The sequence below is a fragment of the Haemorhous mexicanus genome, chromosome 3, assembly GCF_027477595.1.
Source record: "Haemorhous mexicanus isolate bHaeMex1 chromosome 3, bHaeMex1.pri, whole genome shotgun sequence".
Taxonomy (NCBI): domain Eukaryota; kingdom Metazoa; phylum Chordata; class Aves; order Passeriformes; family Fringillidae; genus Haemorhous; species Haemorhous mexicanus.
Genome location: NC_082343.1, coordinates 91,485,663 through 91,508,430, shown reverse-complemented (window position 1 = coordinate 91,508,430; position 22,768 = coordinate 91,485,663). Strand labels below are relative to the sequence as shown.

At 35.9% G+C, this 22,768-nt stretch overlaps 1 protein-coding gene across 1 annotated transcript in view; it reads right to left on the bottom strand.

Annotated features, from left to right (window-relative positions):
* Positions 1-22,768, bottom strand: part of EYS (eyes shut homolog) — a 702,981-nt gene that overhangs the window by 479,334 nt on the left and 200,879 nt on the right. The window contains exons 15-18 of the mRNA XM_059842660.1: positions 17,968-18,090; positions 16,688-16,801; positions 15,397-15,510; positions 14,837-14,950 (exon numbers count right to left, since the gene is read on the bottom strand). Of these exons, the coding sequence (XP_059698643.1) occupies positions 14,837-14,950; positions 15,397-15,510; positions 16,688-16,801; positions 17,968-18,090 (465 nt within the window). The remainder of the gene's footprint in view (positions 1-14,836; positions 14,951-15,396; positions 15,511-16,687; positions 16,802-17,967; positions 18,091-22,768) is intronic.

Sequence of the window (22,768 nt, the reverse complement as noted above, 5' to 3'; positions counted from 1 at the left end):
TACAATAATTAGATAAAAAAAGGTTTAAAGGTCCTATAAATCAAGACTTATTTTTTTAGAATGTAACAAAACTGTTTCATGTTTTCCAGTACTGATAATGGAAATGAGGGTGGCAGAGACAACTGAGATCAAATGGGTTTAGGTTTGTAAATCTGCCTGCATTTTCAGTCAATGCTGCTGGAGGCAAGTCTGTTCTTTCAGGCTTACTTTCAGATAGTGCTTAGTGACTCTCAGGGCTGTAACAAACTGTACACAGGCCCCTCTGAATCCCTTTGAAGCTTTTCCACAACTACTGGAGCTGGGTCTATGCCATGCTCTCTGGTGGAGCTTCCCAGGGCTTGTTGTGCTCTGAGCCTTCTGCACACTTCACCAGTGCCCTTGATGCCACTAAGGTTGTCCAGCCATTCCTTTTTTGCAGCAGTTTCTCCCTATCCCAAAAACCCCTGTATTCCTCAGACAGGTTGTAACCTTAATCCAGGGATGGGCAGTGTGACACTACAAGACAAAACACCTGGGTAGTCATGTGGAAGATATAATCCACAGTTACACTAGAGAGGGTTAGTAGCTGACAGATGCCCATCCAGCCACTCTGTCACTCCCCCTCAACAGGGAGGTGAAAATAATAAGAGAGAAACCCTTGAGGACCATGATAAAAATAGGGGCATCATTTACAAATTACTGTCATGGACAAAATAGAAACAACTTGAGGAAAACTGATTGAATTAACTGCCAATTAAAAATAGCTCAGGATTGTAAAAAACAAACACAGAGATAAAACCACCTTTCTTCACCCCTCTTTTCTCCCCAGACTCAACCTCACTCCTTCACTTCAGACTTTTCTATCACCTCCTTACCCATGAATAGCACAGGGGGATGGGGAATGGGAGCTGTGGTTAGTCCATGACAGCTCTTTGACCCTGACACTTCTGCCCGTGTCAGTGCAGACCCCCCACAGGCCACAGCTCCTGTCAGGAGCCTTCATAATAATGAAAACACTCTCCAAAATGTCAGCAGGATTGTAGGTGAGCTGACTGCTTACTGTAAGGTGGTCATTTAAGGGCTGAATTCTAAATGCTTTTCATAACAAGTACAACAAGTAGGACCAGAACTGAGGTTAAAAAATTCCAACAACCCTTTGACCCCAGTAATGATGCTGACAAAAGAGGAAAAAACAACACAAGTTGTTCCCTGTCTTTATGCCTATGATCTCTCTGAGGCAGGATGATCCTGCTAAAGACAGCCATCACTTTCAAATCCGGAATTCATGAAACTGCACAGCAAAAGAAGCCATATGGCTCATTGAGATTTTTGCCCTCAAGTTTCCATATTTATATCACAACAGCTTGACATGAATGAAAACCCTGCTGATTCCTAAAGTGGAATAACACAAATAAGCTTAACACATGGCTCACAATCCTAAATGGAACTGACAGATGATCCAGTAATGCAGTACTTAATTTTCTTTACCTGGAGAGGCAGCTTTACCTTTGCATCTCCCTTCTGTGCACTTCCTTTTCCCTTTATGCTCATTCAGGAACCCATTTATCTGTTTTTCAGCCACACCTGCTTGAGTTCCTGCACATTGGAAAGAACTGTGCTTTGAGGAAATGGTCTTTTAAGATAAATCACTGGGCTCAAGACAAATCCTTTTTCCCTTCAGTGAAATCTCTAATGGGAGCTTGCCAAAGAGATTCCTGGGCTAATGAAAACCAGCTCACTGAAGTTTGGAATCATTATTGTGCTACTTGAATTTTACATTTCTCTGAAGATTATGACCTCTATCATCTCACTGCCATTATTTACAGAGTTTTTCCCTGCCTCTACATCCCAAACTTCCTCCTGCTTATTTACAAATATAGAAAACATATAAATATCTCCCCTAGTTTTCTCACCCTGCAATTGCTTAAAAATTTTTTCAATATGTTCAGTTATTTGCGTCTTTCCACATTGTCTTTTCAGCAGAAGGCAGTGTGGTAATATCCCAAGGAAAACTAATGTTCCTAAGTCTTTTTTCCTGTTTCCTAAAGATGACTTTATAAACTTCTCCTTATCAAGCTATCTGTAGAAGACGTCCACCGCAATATTTCTTTAAATGGGTGCCATTCCACTCTGCCTGATCTACTTGAGTGATGTATCAATGAAGTTTTTCCTGTGATATTTATCAGATGTTAACCCCCAGGATGATTATCTTCCTATCAACAGGGCTGTGAAAACTCAATCTGGGCCCCCACAGTTTTTGCCCCTCCTGCTGGAGTCCCCTAGTCACCTTTGATTTCCTCTGGGTATCTGCTGTCACTGTCATTGGTGTTGTCATGGACAAGCAGCAAAAGCAAGGCACCTCTGGCAATCAGCCAAACTCTGGTAATCTCTTCCCCACACTGAGATCTCTGACATGCAAATAAACCTCCTCAGAGATCAGGTCTGATCACCTGGTACCACCCTCCCTCAGATAAGTGTGTTATCTGTCAACCATTGCTTGGTTTTAGTGGTAGTGATGAGGATGCATGTGTCAGACTCAGACCGCTTCTTGGCCTTCCAGAAAAAACCTCTCATCCAAGTAATCAGAAGGAATTTTCTTCCAGCCTTCTTTCACAGCTGCAGAGTCTCTTTCTCCCCATGCCTGAGTGTATCCTCTGCCTACCCTGATTTTCTCCTCTCGTCCTGCTGCTGTGAATATCAGGCTTTCTCCCTTCAGGGAGCCTAAGAATAACTTGTTGACCTTTCATTTTGTAATCACTGTTCCTGTGTAGCCTATTCCTATTCACCAGGTCCTTCCCCTGGTCGCATGGAAACTAAACCAGGATGCATGGAGAGGAGCTCATGCTCCTCCTTCCTCCCATGGTGCTCTGCAAATAGGAGCATGAATCTTGCTCAAGGGAGCTCCCCAGAAGGGTATGAATTACAGTGAAATTTTTGTAGATTTGAAATTACACCAAAACTATTTCCTGACAAAAAAAAGATTTTTTCCCCTTTTTAAGGATTTAGGGAAAACCAATAACTCCTTTCATTCTAACTATAATATAGAGAAAAAAAGTAAATTAAAGATTTACGGAAAACAAATAACTCCTTTCATTCTAACTATAGTAAAGTGAAAAAAAATTAAGTTAACCTGACATTTATAAAGAATGGTACATGAAAATATGGCCATAAAGAAGTTTACCAAATGAGGCTAAGCCACATGGAATGATGGTAGTTGCTATTAATATTATAATATTTTTAGCGCCTTGTTTCAAAAAATATTCACCACTCTTTAATTAGATAGTCAATACCCTTTTTCTCCCACCCAGCTTTCATGCATGTCATTGAATGAAAAATCTTTTTGTCTGCTACTGTCAGAAATGGCAACGATTTTATTCCTATTCTAACTGGAAGATTGGTAAAAGAAAGAGGAAAAAAAAAAATAATACTCTATGCATCTCATTTAGTTATTTTCCCTGAATCAATTAATTTTTAACTATCAGTGTTGAGAGTAATAAGTAAAAAGACTATTCCTTTACTGAGAGAATCACAACTATTGATATTATCTTAATACATTTTTGTTAAGTAATTAATTATTAATACTAATCAATACAAGAAGCAAGAAAACAAGAAAATAAAATTGGATGAATAAATGTAGAAATATTTTTGAAAAATGCATATTCACACAAAAATTAAGGGTGAATAGGAGTAGGTTGGATAGGAGTAGGCAGTGTTGGTTACACACTTGCAAAACAAGTTCACTTGCTGCTGTTGCTCTCATACCATCATTTTTTTACAAAGCTGTAAAAAAGATGTATAATCAAGGATAAATCAAACAGCAAGCAGGGTATATGTTAATTCTTTTCTATAAAAATAGCTTAATCATAAAACAGTTTTTATGTTTTCAACATTTTCTCTTCCTTCTAAGTATTTGTTAAAGAATTTCTGTACAAATATTATAGTACAAATGTTTTACTGTACCTGATTTCAGTACATCTGTTTTGTGCTAAACATGAAACTTTTCACTTGATCTGAAAAGTTTCTGAAAGAGCAGGTCTGTGATTGTTGACAGAAAGGAATGCTGTGATAGGAAAAGAGTTTGTAAACTGTCTTCTCTCCCTGACAGATCAGAATTTTTAAATTCAGAGTAGAAAGGTAATGTTCACTCAACAGTTAAATGACAAAAAAGAGAATGTCCAACAGATGAAATGTGAAAGAATACATCAAGAAGTTCGTTTATTAACTAATAAGTTCAGGTCAACTTCACAACAGTGCTTATTTCTTTTAGACATATTTAGCCTTTCTGCTTGTTTAATTCATGGCTACATTTTATTGATTGCAATAATTGTCTTTAATGGGCTACCAAAGGCCTCTCTATTAGAATAAACCTGAAAAAACCTCAAAGTTTATGCACAAATAATTAAATTAAGCAGTCAGCTGAAGGACAATTACCTTTAGAGTTGCTACGATATATTGCAGCAAGCATTATACATTTTTGTCTACATTTAAGCATATACTAATAGCATATAGTATGCTTCTTTATCAGCAAATTATATATTGAACAATGAATAGTTTATTTGGAAAATATTCTCTTTTTTTGTTTAGGAGTAAGAAGCATATTGCATATTTAGAAATTTCATTCACCTGATATTAATGTTTCCTTTTCTACTGTATTTGCTTATAGCACTTCTAGGGTAGAATTTCTAAATACCATAAATGGACAGTGAAAAAAGATTTCATGTTGCTGAAATAGACTGTCCTTTAAAGGCTATTTCTAAAAGTCAAAAGCCTAATTTATAAAAATGACATGGAAAATAAAATGCCTGATATAAATTTCTACTTCTTTATGTGAAACTATTGATATTTGTTTGTTTTATTTGCTCAGCATAAATGTGTACATGAAATGTTTTGATGTGTAGTACTGAAGTCTCCTATAATCAAAAGTGACATCTCTTCAATGTTGTTATTCTTTAGGAAAATAATCTAATAAATAAAACATTTGCTACTAACATTTTATGGAATGAAATCTGACAACAGTTTTCAAATTCAGCATTTTGCTGTAAAAGTATGGCCTGCAAAAGGCATCTCATTTCAGACTGATAGCGCAATTATGACAATATAGGGAAAATAAAATATCTACGAGAAAAACAAGTATGTAGTTTGGATGGCAATTTCCTAAATTATAACAAGAAGTCTGTTAATGATGTTAAATACACATTCATGAGGACAAGAAATTTTCAAGAACTAGCAAGCAGGTAGCAGCCCCAGTACTGCGGTTTTGTGATCATAATATCACTGCAATGGCATTGATTCATTTCTTTTTAACTTATCTTTTAACAACAGAGCTGAAAGACTCTTCTAACATTGATTTGAATCACTACTCTTTTCCAAGATAAATTAGACAAACTGAATTCTTTACAATAAAAATGAAAATATATTTAGTTATGGGAAATAACCCAGTGTTCAAAGCCACTATAAAATATATAAAGACAAGCCTGCCCACCCCCCAAGTTCCTGCCCCCAATCTATATGAAACTTACTGTTTTCCTCAGAATTAACCTTTTGAAATGAGTGGATACAAAAATTTAAATTCAAAAGTTATTTGATCACTTCAGAGAAATATGTGGTTTTGTTTTCATCACCTTTACACAGCTCAGTAGCTCTTGCTCCCATAGGCTTTCATAGACTTGCCATAAAATCCCAGAAACACTAATGAGCAAGAAGTTAGATACCTAAAATCTGAGTTCCTTTCAACTGTAAATATTAAATGCCTTAATCCTAAAGATAAAATTGTCTCCACTAAAAGTTCAAAACTTTGAGAAGTTTAGATGTACCTCTAAGCTTTCCATTATTTTAAAAAGTGCCTGCTTGCCTTGATCTGCTATGGGACATAATGAAATATTTTCACAAATGAGATGATTAAAGACTAGTAAAAGTAAATAAAAAACCCCCACAAGTACCCTGGAAATGGGTAGGAAATAGAAAAAAAAATAAGTGAAGCATGCATATTTTTATATTACTTGAAATTAAGCTGAGTATTATAATATTTTAAAAACTTAACAAGTATTTTCTTATACTTCAAGTTGATAGGAAATCCATTCTTTTCTTTGGAATCCAAAGATTCTACTTCAGACTTTCCATTAAAGGAATTTCTTTGAGACTCTGTGTATAAACAGTGAAAAGACATTTTCTCTGAAATCCATACTAATTGAAAATCATATACTTTTTTATTTTTAATGGAAGAATATTTGAAAAAAATACTTAGCACTTTTCAAGTAAAAAAACATTTCCATAATTATGTATAATAATGCAGAGCATGCAACAGTGCTAAAAGAGAGTATGAGAAAGACCCACATCACAAATTTTAGAATGAAGATCATACAGAGATTTATATATCATTGCTCCATACCTGTATAAATTTCTGTAAAAACAGAAGAAAACAGAAGTTGAATATAGTATCTAGGTGCAGGTTTTTTTTCAAAATATACAAGTTTATTATGTATAAACAATGAAGATATATCTGTATCCACATTTGTGAATTTCACATTTCATATAAAAACATGGTTCACTCTTTCTCAGTAACCAAAAGAAGAATTCCATTATGGAAAACAATTAATAAAAATTTATTTAAGACTGAAATATATAGAATGTTTTTCTTTTCATTCTTTATTTTATCTTCAACAACATTCAACTGAAATTAATATTAGGTGTGGAAAACTTACAGAATACTTGCATCAAAATTATGTTTTCCTTATGGCTTAGGACTTGTGGATGTCAATATGAATAATGGCTGCTATTAGTACTGGTGGTCAAACTCTTCTTTGTTCCAAGATCACACTTTCCTTATCTTAAAATTTGAGTGATTAGACAGATATTATTTATAGCATTTGATAGCAAGATTATAACATCATTACTTTTAGGATTTGTATTGGCAGATGACCCTATGCCATAAATAGGCTCACTATGTAGAAAAATGAAAATAAAAATTTTGCATCAGTAGTCAAAAAAACCCCTCTGAAATTCAGTAAACTGATCTTTGAGCACCAGCAATGCCTTCATAATTTGCAGGGCAGCCTTAGAAAAGGTAACCATGTTTTAAGTCCTAAGAAATGGTGGTTTGCACATACTTTCTGGAAAAATAAGGGCCAGATTTCTATTTGCAATTAATAGAACTTGGATAATCTCCATAACTTAAATCTGCTTTCTGCATAGATATCTTAAACACCATTCTCACAGAATGACTGATGAAATCCAAATCCCTTATCAGCTGTAGGCGACTGGATTTACACATGAAGTATTCCCAGATTACTCATGGCTGTAAAGGCTTAGAGAATTTTTCTTGTGGATCAAGATGTGTCCCAAAGTGCAAACTAAAAGGAGAGTTGAAACTGCAGCACTTACCTCACTGAATCTGTATGGACAGAGTTAGGCAAACACGGTTTTTAGAGATGCCTTTGTGTTCTCAGCACTGTTCTGAAAGGCCACAGGTCTCCTACAGACCTTGGCATATCTGCCAGACCCTTGTGGATATCTGACATTCCCAAAAGCCTCTAAATAGATACTAGAAATGGCTGGGAAAAAGGCTTTCTCTCTGATTTTTTTCATTTTGGAGACAGAAGCAGATGAGAATATTCATTTAGATGGCAGCTTTTAGGAACAATACAAAACACCACAGAAATACAAGAAAAAAAATTCCAAAATCCTGCAGTGACTTTATAAATGAGCCAAAAGCAAGTCTCAGATCATACTGATTTTCATTCAGGCATTACATATCCTTTATTGTTCAAAGGCAATGCATGTTTTCTTGGTAATATAGCCCAAATATGGGCACTCTGCTGCTCTTCCCTCAAGAAGCTCCTATGTGATGCAGACTGCCCTTCATACATCTATGCATCAGTTTCTTTTTTTCCCCTAATAAAATTTTATTTGGCTGTTCAGTGTCAAGAGAGTGGCAAAATAAGATAAAACCTGATGTTGAACGGAGTTTAGTGGTTTATGGTCTAACACACAGTTATGCTAGAAAGAGCCAGAGCTCTTGCAAACCTGCCTGTTTGCATGGGGCTTGGCACAGGAAAGACTGAGGTTTGGCCTGGAAAAGTAATTGCTCCATTATCTCTACTCCAGCTTTTTGCCTTCATGAGCACTTACATTTCTTACTTATTATCTGTTTTGTAATTAGCTGTTCTCATAATAGAGTGTCCTGTGATGAAATCTTCATTATTACTCTTGTTTTTTGATAGACTTAAGCTTTTTTTTTCCTGCTGAGTTGCCTTTCTTACTAGTTTACTTTATTTTGCAACATGTTTGATGGTCAATTACCATTTTTGCTTTGATCTTAATTGGAACACATTTGGAGACGTGTCATTAAGGCTTCAAGAAATAAGTAGACATTTCCTCAGAACTGAATTTCAATTTTCCTCTACAATTGTGTATATTTGGTGTAAAAGGTCATACCTATTAGCAACATCCAGACAAAATACATACAGTGCAGTTTTTTAAATGAGTCATGTAAATAATTTGGATCAAACAATAAAATTCTTTACTCCATTTATTAAAAACAATTTACTAAACAGATGGGGGTTTTTCTCTTTTTTTAAAGAAAAATATAATGTGAACTGTCATAGGACTATCACATATCCAATATACAGTCTCTAATTGAAACTAGAATTTTAATGCTTTCTTCCTTCCTGAGCTTCCTTTGGGAAGAGCAGGTTTCTGGCTCAGTCCATGTGTCACAGAAATGCTGTTAGTTAGTTTCACCTTTGCCTTAAATACAAATGTAGAAAATGGGGAAAATTTGCAGTCCTGGTGTGGTACTGCAAGATCTGTTCTTAGTTATCAATAATACCAAAGAAGAGAAAACCAGCCTTTTAAGTCTTACTTTATTTTCTGTAAAAATGAGCTGGTCTAGAAACTGTAGTGAGATCATTCACCTTTTACATGATAAGAATGCTGAAAAGCAGCTTGCTGATACAGGGGGGAACTCGCTCTGCTACTTTCTCAGCAAGGACTGTTGTCTAATAGTTGTGAGTAACTTCATTGATGTGGCACAAAAATGTTGGCATTTCAAAGCTCTGAACAAGGTTCCATAAATTACTATGAACTTGACAGTTAAAAGAATATTTGAGTATCTTCAATGTTCTTGCAAAACACTAAAACCACCAATAAAACAATATGGATATAAATATAGACAAAGCTATAATCTTTATTAATTGCAGTGGTTTTGAATATGTTTGAATTTTTAATGGGACAACTCAGTGTTTTCTGATAGAGCCATGGGAGTTTTCCTTCTACCTTCTGTGTAGTTGTTAGGACACCTAAATGAGATACAGCCTCATCATATTTCTCATGCCTTCTGCTCTCTGCCCAAGGACTTAACATCAATTCTCGAATAACTATGATTCTATTATAGAAGGGCCTCAAGTTTAGAATCAATATCATAATAGAAAAGTTAGTTTAATAACTTCCCAGCTAGGACAATCTAATAGAATCAATTTTTTTATAATATTAAGAAAATAAAATATTTTATTTGTCTAGCATCCAAATCAAGTTTATCCTCCTTCCTTCTCCCAGTTACAATTGCTTGTCAGCAGCAAATGCAACAGCTTCTCTCTCTGTTTCTGAAGAACTTCAAAATGTCCACTGATACAAAATGCCTCATATACACAACTATCACTGTTGTACCTCATTTCTGATACAAAACAGGTGGAAGTGGAGACATTTATAAAATGAGTATTTTCAGGTACTAATATATTACAACCAAGCAGGAGCAACTGCACCAGCCATATTAAGGATAAGACTTATATGTAAAGAACATCCCACTGCAGTGTATGTAAGTGGCAGCACGGCCACTTTTAAGCATTTCAACTTTAAAGCATGAAGTGTGATAACGACTTGTACTAAAAAGCTTAGTGGCAGAACACTGCTGAAAGCCAACAGAAACAAAGAACTGGACTTTTATAAGTGAAATGTCATTTTTGATTAATTAGAACATGTTCACAAACACATACAGTACTTCTGGCATAGATAACTATTATCAATGGCAAAAGCATATTGTGCACACCTAGATGCTATATTTTTTTCTCTGTTTAACCTTAGTCACACCACAAGCTCAGAGGGTATCAGAAACTTCTAGAATTTCTGTGGTTTTACACAGGAATGTCTTTCTCTTACCAGATTAATAACATAATATGGTACTAATAATTATAATATGGTATTAATAGCATAATATGGTAGATTTTCTTATGTTAATCAAATCTTGAGTTCCTCCAAATCAAAGTCAAAAGAATTAGGATGTAAAGGTACAGGGAATTTGAAGTTCATTATTTTGTACCATATCAAGACTACAGGTAAAACTCAATAATTTTGGAAAACAGAAAATAAATTTTCAAATCCATGAGGGCAAGGAACTTGGCTGACATAGGATGAAAATACTTCAACTATCATTTTTAGTAATTAGAACATTATTAGATGCTGACAAGGTTGTTATTTCATATCTGAAAGTCTTATAGGTTCATTCAGTTTTCTCTTGAATTATGTTTAGGTGGACTGCTAGTACCCTCAAACTGTTAGTCTGAATATTTGGAAAGTCAAAGGTAGTAATTTCAGTGGCAAAAATTCCAATGAAATACTAGAATTTATAGAAAGACCATGATCTACACTGCATGGGAGGAAATCTACTCTCAGGAGAACACTGGTAGAGAGGAATGCATTAGTTTTGTTACGGTTACACCAGCAGCATCAGAAGATATAATTCTCCAATGCCCTCTATTCGCATTATGAAAAATGGATTTTCTAAAAAAAGAGTTGGTGCCCACAGGAAAAGTAAAACTTCATCCACATATCAGACTTGTAGGGTTAAGTCTCACAACCTGGACTAGAGATATTTGAAGAAAAATTTAGCTATATATCACTGCCCAAGCATCAATTTTCTTAGAAACCTTTGATGTCTTCCATTATTCTATGCAAGCCAATGGAATGAGTTAAAACATTTTTTCTAGAAAAATCTGTGCTTTGAAAAAACCAAAGAAAGAAACCCACTGCTCCTCCCAAGAAAAATACAAGAAACTATGAGTACACAGTAATACCTTAATTAAATTTCTGATGAATTTTCATATTTATATACAACTACTATAAAATTTTTAAAATATAAAAGCACCAATTAAGGACATTATAAAGTTTGCCACACATAAAAATGAGTAGCAGAAAGACTTGAAATTGAAGAAAGCAAAAATTTGCTTAAAAATCATGAAGAAATGAAGGGGAAGAAAAAAGAAAAAAAAATCAAAAATTTCTGGTCATAATCTTTCTTAGTCTCCATGTCAAAATAAACAAAGAAAAATAATCAAGGAAATAAAACCAAAAGCAAAATAAATGTATGTTAGCCAGTCTCTATATATAAAATACATTTTTTGCTTAATCTGACAGACAGTCTTTTGTATGAATGCACCTGAATGCCCAAATCATGCTCTGAATTCCTTATTTCCACATTCTATACAGTGGGCAACTGCTGTACATCTCCTTATCAACTGGTATATGTTCCTGATATATGTTCCTAATAGTAGTGCATGCCCTTCAAGTCAGATTTTGTGATGGAACAAGAAAATCTTTGCAATATAGTATGGAAATACATCTTCAGATTGCTTTCCAGGTAAATGACAGCACTCATAATACAGCATTTATTGTTTTCCACAAAGAACATCAGAAGCAAGAAAATCTGTGAAAATACTCAAAACCAAAACAGGTGTTCCTATATAATTTTTTGCCATTAACATCATGCATACACTTTCTTAACTAAGGGATTCTGTAATCTGTAATTAGTGCACACAAAGCTGTTCATTAAAGGGCCCTGAATATATCCACACAATTAAAAAACATAGTTTAACTAGCCATTTTGTTGGCTTACTGTGAATCTGTTAAAGGCTACATTTACAGCAATTTAACACTAAATAAACAGATGGTGTGAGACAGAGGTAGCATTTTCACATAAACCTAATCTACTTTTATTTATACCCGTATAAATCTAGACAAAATCAGTATAAGGATTTGATATTGGAAGGTGTTGAAAAAAGCTGTAAAGAAGTAAACAGACAGTAATCAGACATCCTGTACCAAAAATATTATCATAAAACGGAGTCATAGAATCATTTAGGTTTGACCTAAATGACCTCCAAGGTCATTGAGTCCAATCTCTGACCAATCATCACCTTGTCAATTAAACCATTGCACCAAGTGCCATTTCCAGTTTTTTCTTGAACACCTCCTGGGATGGCAATGCTGGTACTTCCCTGCACAGCCTGTTCAATGCTTAATCATCCTTTCAGTGAACAAATTCTTCTGGTATTATACCTGAGCCTTCCTGGTTCATCTCTTGTCCTGTTGATGCCTGCTTGGGAGCAGAGGGCAACCCCTACCTTGGTACAATCTCCTCTCAGGAAGTTGTAGAGAGTGATACGGTCACCCCTGAGCCTCCTCCTCTACAAGCTAAGCAACCCCAGCTCCCTTAGCCACTCCTTGTATGACTTACACTGCAGAACCTTCACCTGCTCTGTTGCCCTCACCTGCACAAGCTCCAGCCCCTCAATGTCTTTCTTGTAGTGAAGGACCCAGAACTGGACACGGGATTTGAGGTGTGGCCCCACCAGTGCCAAGTATAGAGGGACAATCCCTGCCTGGGTCCTGCTGGCCACACTATTGCTGATACAGGCCAGGTTTTCTTGGCCACCTGGGCACACTCTGGCTCATGTTCAAACTCTGTCTACCCCAAGTTTTTTTCTGCTGAGCAGCTTTCCAGCCACTCTGCCCACAGCCTCTCGGGATGAATAGGGTTTCTGTGCAGGACCCTTCACTTTGTCTTGTTGAACCTCATAACACTGACTTATTGAACCTCATAACTCTGACCTTGGCACACTGAACCAGCCTGTCCTGATCCCTCTGCAGAGCCTTTCTAACTTCCAACAGATCAGCAATCCCACCCAATTTACTGTCATCTGAAAACTGATTGAGGGTGCCCTTGGGCCTTCACAAAGATCATTGACAAAGATAATAAACAGGACTGGACCCAATGTTGAGTCCTGGGCAGCCCCACTAGTGACTGGCCATCAGACAGATGTGACTCCATATACCACCACTCTCTGAGAATGGCCATCCAGCCAGTTCTTAACCCAGTGAAGAGTGCACCTGTCTCAGCCATGGATTGCCAGCTTCTCCAATATGATCTTGGAGACAGTATCAAAGGCTTTGATGAAGTAGAGGCAGACGACATCCACAGCCCTCCCGTGACCCACCAGGTGGGTCACCTGGTTAAGAAACATCAGGTTGGTCAAGCAGGACTTGTCTATCCCAAACCCACATGTCTGGGCCTGATCCCCAGGTTGTCCTATATGTGTCATGTGATCACACTCGAGAGGATCTGTTCCATAACCTTGCCGGGTACCAAGGCCAGCCTGACAAGCCTGTAGTTCCCTGAACCCTCCTTCCAACCCATTCTGAGAATGAGCATCACACTGGTCAACCTCCAGTCATTTTTGACCTTCCCAGTTAGCCAGAACTGATGACAAATGATGGCCAGTGTCTTGGTGAGCTCTTCTGGCAGCTCCCCAGTACCCTCAGGTGGATCCCATCTGGCCTTATAGACTTGTGAGTGTCTCAGTGGCACAGCAGGCCATTAACTACTTTGTTCTATAAAGTTCTCAGAGGATCTCAGTTACATTTCATGAGTCTTGCCAGCAGGGCTTACATTTTCCATAAAGCATATGAGACACTGCTAGTCTCTTGAAGGATGACTACAAGAAGGCTGACTTTCTGAATTTTTAATTAGTTACTTAAACATCTAAATGAATACCAAAATCTGCTGTTTCCTTTTGCAAGAGCTACTCAAGAGACTAGTATTTCTAATCATGCACTGAAAATTATTTTACATCTTCCTGCACAGAGGCAATTCTGATACTGCAGTAGTCATTTACTCATTATTGTACTGGATTTTATTCAGTAGAAGATAAATTAAAACTAGCTAAGATGACAAACTAAATTTTGACCATTAATTAAAATAATAAGAACAAACATGAGTGTTTGTTCATGAGCACATGAAAAATGAATTTTATTCAACCATCTTCCCTATAGGGGAAAAGTCCTGCTGTCTGAACATACCAGGAAAATTGCCTTTTAATGATTGTTCTGGAATCCTAAGTAAGTATCATTATATTGAACTGCTGGAGGAAAAATGTGTTTATATTTAATTTACAAATCAATAGGTGCTTTTAATTGAGACTATCACTTGAACTATATTTGCTCAAGAACACCACAAAATTTTTTTCTTTAAATTATTTCAGCAGTAAGTGCTTAAAATTTAACTGAAAAATTTATTTATATGAAAAATTAATATGAAATATGTTTATCTTGCAATAACCTTTGCAATTTAAGTGTATTTCTTTTAAAAGCATCAAGGGAAATAACCACACAGTTTCTGGATTCATGGACAGCTATAAATTGCTTTTTAAAAATGATAAAATAATGTAGAGAATGCCGATAGAATTAGAGAGAAAACTGCATAAAAAATCAACCACTCTTTGTGATGGCAGCTTAATAAGTACATACCTCCTATTACCTATGTAAGCAATTTTATTCTGCTAACAAACTGATTTTAAAGTATCAATTTTGTTTATTAAAAAATTGCACTTAGCAGATATATAAACAATTTGTCCCTTTCACCTTAGTTGCAGCTAAAGGCATATATATGGCTGGTCACTTTGAAAGCTTTGTTTGGGGAAGTGAAGGACTGTTAATGCTGTAGGGACACTGAAATGCATTTAAACAAGTGATAGAAATGCCTTATAAAGTTAATTATGTTTACTTTCCCCTCTCCCTTGGTGTTCATTACCTTTAAACGGAGCCACACATTGGCAGAAATAATTACCAGGTTGGTCAATGCAGGTGGCTCCATTCTTGCAGGGAAATGAAGCACACTCATCTATATCTGTTTCACATCTGGCACCTTTGAAAAGATGAAAGTTTTGAACACTTACTAAAAAGTCAGGTGCCAATTTCCAGTTCATTTGCACCACAAAAATCTCAAGCTACTTGTGAAGACAAGCTAACATCCATTAGCCAAACAACAGCCACACTACTAATCTCAACATCCATTTTGTTCTTATAACCACAAATACCTACCAGCTTATTTCTGAGTTGCTAAATGGTAGCTAGTCTTCCTTATGTGTGCAAGCTTTGAAGGCCTTTTTAAATGCAGACTAATTTATCTTGCGCTATGTAGTTTACAGATGCAGTCAGTATTCCAGTTAGTTGGAATGCAAATTAAACATTAGACCAGGGCAGATAAAGAGAAATGACAATAAACCACAAGCAAGTTAGTCAATAATGTCTTAATGGATGCTTTGTGGACTATCTGGCTGTGAAAAAAAGTCTGCTATGAAAACAACTCACCAGTAAAACCAGGTAGGCAGACACATTTATAGCCACCAATAAGGTCTGCACATGATGCATTATGAAGACATGGAGAAGACTGACATTCATTTATATTTGCTCTACAAGTTGTACCTGTGAATATAGAATCAAGGAAAGGGGAAAGGTGTTATTCCATGGCACCTTTATGTAAAGACCAACATTTATTTTAACTGAATATAACTCACATAACAGAATCTAGTTGACACCCTTTTAATAGTCAGATCTGGGTGTTTAGGACAGATGTTCATCTTCTAAGTGCTTAATTTGTTCACTAATTTTTCAAAAGTATTAAAAGTACAGTAATCAAACAGTTTACTAAGGCTTAAAGCATAAAATTTTCTTATTATATAAATATAGCAGAACAGAAAATAAATTACAGTAGGTGTAATAGACAGCATTGCAGTGATGTGAGAGGAAATACTTCTTATCTTCATGATAAGGCAAAAGATGTACTCCTAAAAAACTATGTGAAAGAAATATGTTATAGACAAGAAGAAAACTTATTCCAATGTAGACTATAAAAAACCCACATAACTACTCAAAGTACAAAAAAATACTTCATTGCTAATATTTTTCAGTGAACCCAATTCTTTACATTTGAAGAATAATTGAAAAATTGCGTCAATTGCATGATTTGGGAAGTTAAAAGCATTTAAAGAAATAAAAATGCAAGTAATAATTCTTCTGAATATATGAGTGGAATAAATGTACTATTTTGCACTGGAAAATTTGAATTATGGATTGATTTGTATTTTAATGATTAAATATCCATGATGTTTAAAAAATGATGCTGTAAAAAGAAAATGGATGCACTTTAAATTCCTGATCTAAGCTGAAAGCATAGCTGCAGCTATTAATGCACCCACTTATCAAAGCTATTAATTTTTTTATATAAATTGTACAAATATGTCAAAAACAAAACCTTTACCACACAGTTGGATTTTTTTTCTCAGTTCAAGGATATTAAAGCTTCAAAATATTTTGAAAGCTTTCAGGAAAAAAAGTATCTCTGATTTGCAGAATTCACTGAACCCCACAGATCCGTTTTCAACAGCCAAGACACCAGTAAGCAGAAAACACCTAGTTCTCTGCTATCATGAAAACAAAATCAAGATATATAAAGTCAAGATATGCTTCTTCTAACTGACATGTTTATGACTTCAGATGACACCCATATGTGAATACACGCATCTCATCTGATATGTTAAAAAAAATGGAGTAAAACTCTGAGTAGGTTTACAAAGTTATCATTCGGTGGACTTTTTTTCACCTTCAAATCCATCCTGACAGATGCAACTGAAGGCATTCAGGTGATCAACACAAGTAGCTCCATTGTGACAAGGGTCACTAAGACACTCATCCACTTCAATCTCACAGTTATGACCTGGAAACAAGTGGAGGATTCATTTCATTAGAACACCCACTGGTTAATCATCAGCACAGGCAGCAAAAACAAAATGAAACAACTGAGCTTAGGTACATGGAGCTTTTAACAATAAGCCATAAATTGTCTGTGGGGAATTCATTTCTTGTTGATTAAAGGAAAAAAGCAGAATATAATGTTCAACAAACATTTTATAAAATCCTTACAGATGTACTCAAAGACTTGCATATTTTCATAATTTAAGGGCAAGAAAGCTTTGAGTTTTTGTGAAACGTCACAATGTAAATGTGGTTTCCAAGAAAAAAAATTAAAATAATACAGTCTTTCTTTATTGTCTTTTATCTTATCTTTATATATAATTTTCATTATTTATTAATTTATGAGTTTGTTTTAAAGATCAGAACAGCAAGTTAAGAGGTATGCAGTCTTCTGAAGATCACAATTCCTCTGGTTGTCTGTGTACTCCTTAACTATTGAGGGAGATTTTAGTGTCATCTTATTCCTGCTTTTGGAGTCCTCTCAACGTCCCTGGAGTTAGACAGGATTAATCTGGGTAGCACAGCTGATCTTCCAATCAGGGAACTCTTACTGCCCTTGATTATTTCACCATATAGTTGATCAAAAATACCTGCATATGTATCTAGAAAATTTTTTTTTCTTTTACATTGGCTTCTGAAAATACCACGTCAGTATAATGACATGGCCAAATTAATTTTAATCTAGTCAGTGTAATGACAATGGCCTGCATGGTAGATGCAAACATGAGTAGTTAAACCTGCCCAGGATCTTGGATGTATGTTTGGCAGTTGAGACCCTTGTTACTGCAGCCTTATTATCACAGAGAGCACAAAGGAGATAAATTAAGGCCAGATTGCATATGGCTGTGAGTTCAAATCACATCAGTCTAGGAAAGACACCATGTTTAAAATAGTATAATGAATAATTGTAGTGGAAATAGTAGTGGAAATGTAGTGGAAATGTAGTCAGTATTTTTTACAGCTGAATACTTTTACTCAGCCAAGAACTTTTGTGTGCCAGGAAAAAAAAGTTGTTCTGCCTGAATCAGAGGCACACTGCTAAATAATCTATTGCTACTGTTGAACAAACTTCTATTCTCTGGTTTAGGACTGACTGAAACATCTTAAACAGCACTTCTATGAACTTGCCTATAAAGCCAGGGGCACAGAAACAGAGATAGCCACCCACAATGTCTTTACAGATGCTGGAGGCCCCACATGGTTGTGATAGGCAGGTGGCAACATTAGACTCACATAAGTCACCAGTAAAACCTGTTGAAAAACAGAGTAACAGAAGACTTAGGAAATTTATTGCAGTTAATCTGAGAAAACAGACACGTGATAGATCAGTTAAGTGTGCACTTTTCTTATGTTTTAAAACCTTATTTAGGCTAGGGTAAAATATTCAAATTTCCTTGAAAGTTTCAGTTTCATACACAAAACAATTTTAAATGGAACAAAGTCATAATGATAAAATCAATGATAAAGCTGTACTCACAATTATAAAAAAAACCCTTCCAAATACAATGGGCATCAAGGAAATAATAATTTTCATTGATGGCACAACTTTTATTTTTGAACATACACAATAAATAGTTGCAAGAAAATATTCTTTGACTGATTTTTTTTCAAACCACATTCATATACTTAACTAAGTGATATAAAGCAGTTGAAAAATCAATGCATATGTGTGGAGCTAGTATCTAAATGCTGAATATAAACACAAAGTTTCAAATTTTAGACATTTTGTTTTGGTCACAAAAACTTAGTGAGCTAAAGCATAAGAAGTGCAGTTTTCTGATCTCCTATTAGCTGAGCACTTAAAATTTTCTAAATATTTTTAGTGCAACAAAGATCAAAACAGACTAGACCGATTTATTATAATTTAACAAGTGCAGAATGAAAAGCCACTAAAGACTTAAACCAGAGATTTGGTTCAGTGAGTTAAATATAACGAATTCCAGTGTCTTACAAACTTGGATACTAAGTCTGGCTGAAGATCTGAACTTCACCTTTAATTTAAAAATATATTTATAAAGCAATGACATGCTTCAGCAGCATAGGTATTGCCATGACAGATTCCAGTTGAGGAACCATTGAGGTTCCTCATATCTGACATTGTGTTAGTCAAATTATAAGACAAAGAGGAAGACCCTCTGGTCAAATATGTTGAAATAAATTTGCATTCCCACTGTATGCCATGATAGCTTTCAGAACTGAACATAACCTTGTTTTAATAGTGTTTATAATGTGCTGTTGACTATAATGAATAATTTAAAAATTTCATAAGTTCAGTACTGCATGGACCTAGTCTTTAAACTAGAGGAAATGGAAACTGTGTTCTTAAGGCATGACTGAAGACCTCCTGATCTGGAAGATTTTTTAACTTTTGAACATCTTGTTACATGAGGCAAGACAGCAGCTTCTGACCATCAGGGTAAATTGCTGGAACATGCTACACTTACAAATTCTGGCTTGTTGAACAACCCTTTGAGGCATAAATACAAGGCAATGCATATTAAAGCTGCCCTACACATGCAGTCATTTTTGTTTCTAAATCAGTAGATGCAGAAAGGTGACTTTAAGCTATGTTTCAATTCCATCCTAAACACCAGCTGTGCAACATTCTTGCACAGCTGAAGTTTTCCTCCTTGTTGATTGCCATTAAAAATTTAAGTCTCTCGTTTTTGCCTTTGTAAATAGCTCTTAACATCTGCATAATGAAGTACTACATAAAACTAATATAAAAAATTATTATAAAGAAATAAAATGAAATGTTGATCAATGATGGTAACAGCTATGCACAGACATATCTATAGTTGTTGCAAGTGTGACTTTCATCAAAATAGAGATAATGAATATAGAAAAGCCAACAGGTTTTGTCCTTGATTAAATAAAAAATTATTACTCATAACTTTATAGATTTTAAATAAACGGTCTTAACATATGTGTCTTTTTATTTCTGTGTTTTGAATTAATTATTGAAGTATTACAGCATGGATTATTAGGCTTTGAGCAATCTGATCTACTTAAAAAAGTCACTACACTAAGTTGAAGAACAAAGGGTAGTGATTTCAGGGATCAATTTCAATATTATACATCTGATTTTGTACAAGGTTTCTCATCATAACAGATTCAGTTGGAGAACTTCACATTACTTAACATTTCCTACAAAAAGAATTGAGCACATTTTGATTTCCTTTTTTGTCACAGATATCCAAAAGATACTTCACAAATTTAGATAAGGAAAATTTAGCAACAGAATATTTAAATTTTTTAAATGCCACATTTACATTCTTGAGACATTTCTTTTTGACAAACCCAAATGCCTCACGACAAAAGTGATTTTTACTAGTCAGGCTGTGACACTTAAATTCTCCAGGGAGATCACTGAATTGTGATGCATTCTGACATAGTCCAGCCACAGAGTGATTTATGGCAATTTCACTACACAGCTCCTCATATTCTGGATGGCAGGTACATCTGAAACTATTAACTGAAACCTCACATTAAGGGTTATTGTCAGAGCCAGCAGGATTTGATGTGCATTCATTCACTCTTATTGAACAAATAGTACTCCTGGGGAAAAAGTTTTATGGTTCCTGTTAAAATTACATCTAAGAAAAGCTTAAACAGAAAGAAAGAAGGAGAGAAAGAAGGAGAAAAAGAAGGAGAGACAGAAAGAAAGAAAAGAAAGAAAAGAAAGAAAGAAAGAAAGAAAGAAAGAAAGAAAGAAAGAAAGAAAGAAAGAAAGAAAGAAAGAAAGAAAGAAAAAAAGAAAGAAAGAAAGAAAGAAAGAAAATGCCAGAATTTAATAAATTCATGTAAAACCTGGACAATACTTTCATTGTCATTAGGATTCTTACATAATGGGTTGCAAATTTATCCTTATTAGTACTGAATGTGATAATAATTATGTATAAAACTATTTCATTCATTTGATTTTGGGGTAGAGTGGTTGCAATTGTTTTTGTGATTCAACACCTATCATAGTGAAATTCTGCTTGTGCTTGGGTCCACTGGAATTTCAAATATAAAAAGTGTACTTATTGAAAAAATTATACAAAATGTAAAAATTGTAAGAAATATGCAATTAAAAATAACTGTGTTGAACAAAATAAAGGGTAATAAAGAGGAAAAATCATCACCTTGGCACTGAATTGGGTTTGCTTGGCCAGGTTTTGGTATCAGGGTGGGGGCTTACAGAGTTGGCTTCTCTGAGAAGTTGCCAGAAGCTTGCCAGAGCCAATGCCAGCTGCCTCTAGGACGGACCCCCTGCTAGCCAAGGCCAAAGCCATCAGCAAATGGCAGAAATCCTTCTGTGATCATATTTAAGGAGGAAAAAACTGATTGCACAGAGGTAATTTTGGCCAGGGAAAAATGGGGTAAGAACGAGAGGAGCAGCTCTGCAGACTCCAAGGTCAGTGCAGAAGGAGGGGTAGGAAGTACTCCAGAGCTGAGATTCCCTTGCAGCCCCTGGTGCAGCCCATGGTGAGGCAGCTGTGCCCCTGCAGCCCATGGAGGGCCATGGTGGGTCATGTTATCTAGGGACTGTCATATTTTTGTTGGCTTCAGATGCTTATAAATAGTTCAACTTCACATTTTCTCCAGTATTTTTTCAATAATTCAAGTTAGACCTGACAGTTCTACATTACACTTCTGCTCTTTTCTACCTTTCTGTAACTTGGCCTAACCACAAGCTACAGCTCTGAAATGGCTCTGAATCCTTTCTAAATACCACAGTTGAAGCTGTAGCCAAACAAACAGATTTTACAGTCATTTGAACACTTTAGTTTCTTCTGTGACTGATAAAATCTTGAAGATTATTCTGGGAGTTATGGCAAACCACCTGAAAAACATCACAGTATTGGTCATGGCTTCATGAGGGGAAAGTCCTGCTTATCAAACATGATTTCCTTTTTGGACAAGGTAACCCACTGTTGATCAAGTAAGCCAATTGATGTAATATCTTTAGATATCTGCAAAGCTTTTGATACTGTTTCTCACAGAATCCTTCTGGACAAAGTGTCCAGCACACAGCTGGATAAACACATCATGTGGTGGGAGAACCACTGGCTCAAGGGTTGGATGCAAAAGGTTATAGTGAATGGGGCAGCATCAGACTGGTGACCTGTCACTGGTGGGGTTCCACAGGGCTCCATCCTCGGCCCTGTGCTCTTCAACATCTTTATAAATTACCTAGACACAGGACTTAAAGGAATACTAAGTTTACCAATAATATTAAACTGGGATGAACTGCTGACTCCCTCAAAGGCAGAGAGTCCCTGCAGAGAGACAGAAAAATTAGGGTACTGGGCAATAACCAACCACATGAAATTCAGCCAGGGAAAGTGGTGGATTCTGCATCTGGTTCAGAGCAACCCTGTGTGAATGTGCAGACTGGGGAATGAGATACTGAAGAAAACTGAGGAAAGCAGCACTGTGGAAAGGGTTTTGGTTGACAGAGAGTGGAGCCAGGAGTGCCCTGGCAGCCAGGAGGGTCAAGACTATCCTGGGGGGGCATCAGGCACAGCATCACCAGCTGTGCAAGGGAGGGGATTGTCCTGCTCTGCTTTGCACTGGGGCAGCCTCACCTCAGGTTCCATGTGCAGTTTTGGGTGACACAATAGAAGAAAGATATTAAAGAGTGTCCTAAGGAGGGCAACAAAGATGGTGAAGGGTCTTGAAGGGCAGTCATAAAAGGAGTGGCTAAAGTCACTTGACCTGTTTGGACTATTGGTTTTTAAAGGTTCTTCATCTATTTTTTAATATAGTGCAAATCAGCAGAACAGAAGTTCTGAAAAACTTCTTTCAAAAAGAGTAAATCTGACTTTTCTGTAACTTTCTCTTTCTTCATTATCCCCCATCTAGAATTTCTTTCTCCCAATGAGGGCTAGTGAGTGTGCCATGTCTCTTTTTGCTACTTGACTTCAATGACCATTTCTTCTCC